We start from the raw sequence: 5,803 nt of genomic DNA on the forward strand, positions 1-5,803 counted from the left end.
TATGGGAAAATAGCCCAAATAGTGTTCCACCTTTTTAGTTTTTATCATTCTAAATCTTCGTACCTCAGTTTTCAAAACTATCGGATTGAGATTGGTATCTGAGGTTCTCACCCTGACCCAATTTTGATATTTGGAGCCATTAGCTCCGTTACGGTGCGTGCCACGTGGCATATTTTGAAGGATATTTTCGTCCTTTCATATTTTAATTCATTATTTTTTTTTTCTTTTCTCTAAGCTTTTTTTTTTTTTCTTCTCTCTCTCTCTCTCTCCAGCTTTTTTCGTTCTTCTCTTTCTCAGCAACTCGTCTCTACTCTAACCATGGTTTAATTTCTGCTTCTCTACATTCTTGTTCCCTTCTGAATCTCTTACTTTCTGCCTCACTCTTTTTCTCTCTCGTTTCTAATCATAATGAAGGAAATCGTGGAAAACCCTCTTCATATAAAATGTCTGTTCTTGGGTTTGTCCCAATCAGAAAGCCTGGATCATTTGATTTTGATGGGGCGTCGTTATTCGGGTATGGAATTGGAATCGAAAGGAGTTGGAATTGGATTCATCACGGACTCCAATTCCGAAGAGGAAGAAGAGAAAGAGGGACCAGGTTGGGCCACTAGAGGGACGAAGAAGTCTCTGGGCTTTTGGGCTTGGGAGAGATGGAGATGGGGTGGTGGGGGTTAGGATTGTGATGGGGGCTTTGAGGGTGTCAGGAAGGAGAGGAAGTTGCAGAGAGAGGATGAGGCAGCCATGGATTGAGTTTGGTGAAGATTGTGGACCTTCTGATTTTGGTGTTATCTCTTGTGCATTTTTTTCTCTTTTCAGCAAGATATCATTGTGTTTAACAAACCCAGATCAAAACGCAAAGCTCAATTCCTCTCTTCTCATCCTTGCTTCTTCTCCAATCCCAATCACGAGCTCTCATCCTCTTTGTGGAATACAGTACTGTTTTAAATGGAAGTTGATTAATCTTCTCGTGTTTAATTGCTTCATTGTGATTGCTTTCATGGTTGCTCAAGCTGAGCTTATTTTATCTGGCCGGTGAATTTCCCGTACTCTTTCTCCCGTTTCATGAATGATTATGGTTTGTTTCTTTTCAATGAAAAGGACCACTGACCAATCGATCAAAGGACGATTTTCTTTAGCTGGTATATTTATCCAATTACCAACTGTGAACCATTAATTAGTGCTCGAGGCAAACAAAAAACAACATCGTGAATATGGTGATAACAAAGTGGAAATGCTGCTAATCTACTGTCGTGCATCCACTCCTCAAAAACCCAGATCACCATAAAAAAAAAAAGCTTAAGAGAGAGAGAGAGAAGAAAAAAAAAAGAAATAATGAATTAAAATATGAAAGGACGAAAATACCTTTCAAAATATGTCACGTGGCACGCACCGTAACGGAGCTAACAACTCTAGATACCAAAATTGGGTCGGGGTGAGAAACTCAGATACCAATATGATAGTTTTGAAAGCTGAGGTACGAAAGTTTATAATGGCAATAAGGTGGGACACTGTTTGGGTCATTTTCCCTTTTGTTATTTACAAAAGTATTGCAACACCGCCTTAAGTTCCTATATTTAAATTCTTCTAACTCTTTAATTTTTTGGTGTCTTCGAGAGCATAGTTCATTATTTAAGACATGTTAAGCAAATGTCACTGCATGTTTTTAATATCTTTTCAGATGGTGACACAGTTGCTTATGTTGTATAGGTACATTCGACCGCCTGTGTTTGTCGGCACATGTTACGCAGCAAATAAATGATTATCTTTTCTAGTTTTAGATTATTTTTTTGACGTCTTCCGATGTTGTTTTGACTAACTTTTCCATAAGTTGCTCTATGTTTGTCATCTGTGCGTTTTTTTGTCACTAATTACTTAGGAAACTGTGGAGTATTTTTTTAAATAAAAGGCTGGTGCAACTGCCCTCAAGCCTTAATTAATGAAATTGTCAAATACAAAGGAGGAACATTAAGCCTAAACCCCTTATTACAATAGGCATCTAGAGTATGTCCCGAAATAATATCAGGAATCTCTACAAAATTCATGTATTCTATGTCCCGAAATAATATCAGGAATCTCTACAAAATTCATGTATTCTAACAAGCACCAACTAGCAAAGAATGCACCACTGGCTAATAGACATAAATTCATTACTTTTGTTTATATATTTATTTGATGAAACTGTATGAGACAGTATTTATTTGATCCCATTGTGGAAGGGAGAGGAGATATCAGATTTAGGAAGGGAATTTCTTAGAAGTTTCTGCAAAGATGCTTGATGAATTCCTCAAGAACACCCACTTTGGCAAGTACCAATAAAACCCAGGAACACTGAAGCTTTTCTCTCCTCGTCTTTCAATCTTTCTGGGCATCAATGAGTTTTAAGTTTTCATGGCATCTGGGCATTTCTTCAAATTGTGGATAATTTTTTTTTTGGTAACTGGGGGTTAATAACTGGCCATTTCTTGTTGGGTCGACCAACTGTGATGAGTGATAACCCCATGCTAGTGGAGAAGACAAAATTGAAGAATAGCAGATGAGCAACTTCCAAAGAAGGTACGGAAAAATGCAGAAAAGTTTGAACTATTTCCTTAGAAGCAGACCCAAACCTTCCTTCTTTCTCGAAGTCTCTGATCCAAAACCCATGTCCACCAAAACAACCCAGTTCTTCGATATTTTGGTCCTTGCTTCACATCATCGCGGGACTCAAACCGGTTGCTTTATGGATTGAGTTGAATTTGAATGTATTGGAAGGTGGAGAGAGATAAGCATGTCAAAGAAGAGTTCTTTGTGCACAAATGTTTCGGAAAAATTGGAAGAATTGGGTATTGAGGGTACCGAAAATCAGAGTAATTGTCTTGGTGGTGTGGAAACGAAGGAACCAAATCTGGAAAAATAAGAAGATAGAGATGGAAGTGAGAGAGAGAGAGAGAACAGGTAAAAGAAGAAGATGGGCAATGAAACTGTTGTCTTCCTATTTCAGCCGTTAGATATGTTATTGTACACGTGGCGGTTTAGGATGGAAAGCTCAGATAGGTCAGGTAATAAAAGAGCTCAGGAGAGGATCCTCTCCCATTGTGGAATCCATTTGTAGAACTCATTTAGTTATTTGCAGAAGTATTTCAATAAGTTTGGTACATGTGACCATCATTCCTGTATTTAAGGAAAGTTGACATAAGATTACGAGCAAGAACACATGAAGATGATAAACTCACATTAATGCTAGAAGGTAGTTGTTACATTTGAACCAGAAAAAACCACAAACAAACAAAAGAAAGGTTAAGAGACAGAAGAAAAAAAAAGAAAAAAAAAGTAGATAAACAACAACCTAAAGGAGATAGACAACAACCTATTTGTTTTCCATCTATGGCAAGTACGTAGTATAGAGTGATTGCTCCATCTATGGCAAGTACGTAGTAGAGTGGCTGCTGCAGTCAACCTATTCTGATTTTCTGAGCTTTTAGACAAAACCCTAAAAAACTTTTTTTTCTTTTGCTAAAATTGGAATGGAGCTCGATCATTTCATTGGCCAAAGGATTTCTCAAAGAGCCCTAGCCGATAATCAGCCAACCGTGATTTATATGCAGACTTTTTGTACTCGGACCACGTGAACTCCTTGTACAAGCTTTCTTCTCCTTCTGCCATTACTGACGCCAGAGGTGTTATCTTTTCATTCAGAGGTGGCCCTCCAAAGTAAATCATCGAAATCCTTGAGCTTACTGTGTCTGCCAAAACCCTATGCTTCACGCTCTTAAACCTCCCATTAGTCATCACCTGCATCAACAATGAGATCCATCAGTAAATTTTCTTTCACGGCCAAAATTGTAATGTACGGTCAGTTACAAGGCTTTTTATGCGCGTGTGTGCGTGTGTATCATTTTTGAAAGCTTTGATTTTTTTTTTTTTTTGGGAGCTAATCGATGTTACTGATAAGTTGAACGAGGTTTTCAGTTTGGATCTTTCGTTCCCGAACAAATCTTAGGGTCAAGACTTTAGGGTAAACGCAAATACTAGTAATCACCATCACCCACAAACTATGTAGAATAAAAAACCGGCAATACCCGGCTGCCTACTAGAAGTCAGGATCCAACCTTCACTACCAAAGCAATAAATTAACTAGTTAAAAAGTTGACAAGCTGAAAAAACAAAAATATTTTCAATAATGGTATTGTTTGCCAACGACAATTTGTGAGGATGACATAGTCTCTCATTTATAAGTAGAAAATCCAGAATCCCACAATTTAAAAATAAATAAAATGCGGAATAAATTAAAAAATATGAATAATAAATGGGATTTGTATTAGTACCTGTAGGCAATCACCAACATTAATGAAAAAGGAAGTCTGATCAGGTGGGACAGAAACCCAAGTCCCGTCTTTCAGACTGATTTGCAGGCTTGCGGTGTTGTTAGATCTTAGGACAGAGATTATCTGGGGGTCTGTGTGCTCTCCAAACCCAATCAAATTCCGTCCACTCAATGCTTGAAGCTCCGGGCACGGCGGATAGTAGTTGAGCCTGAAACAAGAGTCACTCTTCTCATCTCTCAGAAGCTTGCTCAGCGCATTTCTTTGATCGATTCCCAACGCATCAGCCACCATTTCTAGTACCTCACAAGTCATCTTCTTCACCGCCGAGATATAGTCCTCAACAGCAGAACTGTAAAACAGAGCAAAACAGAGTACTAATACATGATTGCAAAACAGAGCAAGAACAGAGTTAGTTCTCTGTCAAGGATTGAAAAACAAAATAATCAATAACTTACCGGAAAATTTCTGGGTTGTTTTTGAAAATGGAGAGTGATTTGTGGGAGATAATTTCAGGATTGGCGTTGAGGAGGATGTATTCAATCCAACCCACGTCGCCGTTTGGCCCGATTCGCTTGCTTCCGTAGCCAAAAGGGTCAGCAGGGCCGGCCCTGTCTTTTTCAGACTGTGGCAAGTTGAAGAACTTGAGAGCTTGAGCCTCAAGTGTGGTCATGAACTCCAATGGGACTCCATGGTTGACCACCTTGAACAAGCCGTACTCTTCGCAGGCCTTGATGATTTGGCTCTTGGCATCTGGGTCTGAGAGGTCTACCACTGGAATCCCAGAGAACAAGCTTGTTGGCTTGCATGATTTGATTAGAGAGAAATGGTCTAATGCAGCTGGTTGAGACAGAACCACCATAGCTGCTAGTGATGAGAGAGAGAGAGAGAGAGAGAGAGAGAGAGCGATCAGAGAGAATTGAGAGGAAGAAGAAGAAGACCAGCAACAGGGGTTTGGTTTGAGAAGAAGTAAGAATGCGGAGAAGGAGGGATGAGATCGATGGGGTTTTAAATGGGGAATTGGGTGATGAGGGTTTGCTTATGCATGAGTGAGGGCGTTACTAACTATAAAGAGGAGGAGGAGGAGGAGGAGCCATCTGGCTTTGTGTGTGCGCTGCTTGGCATTTATGCTATCGAGGGGAGAAAACGAAAATATTGCTCTCATATTTTTCTATTTCTAAAAACATAAAATATAACACAAACTTCTGAAAATAGCTCCTTTTTTAAATATAGTATTAATATAATCATAGTATGTGATAATCTAAAATTTTAACCTGATAGATTTACTTTCTGATATGAATCATCATTCATTAGCAAAAATTTTTTTGATGTTTACCAATCTTTAAAGAGTTTTATTTCTTCCGGACTGAAAAGGAAGCTAACTTGTGCATTTATATTATAATGTTTTCATTATTGTTGACAAAGCCTTATATTAAGCATAAAATCATCAGTTACATAAATTAGTGAGGATTTTTTTAAAGTGAATTAATGAGGAAAATTTT

General features: G+C 38.5%; 1 protein-coding gene across 1 annotated transcript; it reads right to left on the bottom strand.

Moving 5' to 3' along the window:
• Positions 1–3,186: 3,186 nt before the first annotated feature.
• Positions 3,187–5,384, bottom strand: LOC133729258 (gibberellin 2-beta-dioxygenase-like). Its single transcript, XM_062156756.1, has 3 exons — positions 4,760–5,384; positions 4,305–4,653; positions 3,187–3,771 (listed from the first exon to the last, which is right to left on the bottom strand). Exons 1-3 carry the CDS (start codon positions 5,161–5,163, stop codon positions 3,520–3,522), a joined length of 1,005 nt encoding a protein of 334 aa, XP_062012740.1. The 5' UTR covers positions 5,164–5,384; the 3' UTR covers positions 3,187–3,519.
• Between the last annotated feature and the right edge of the window lie 419 nt (positions 5,385–5,803).

This window comes from Rosa rugosa, chromosome 2 (genome assembly GCF_958449725.1).
Source record: "Rosa rugosa chromosome 2, drRosRugo1.1, whole genome shotgun sequence".
NCBI lineage: Eukaryota > Viridiplantae > Streptophyta > Magnoliopsida > Rosales > Rosaceae > Rosa > Rosa rugosa.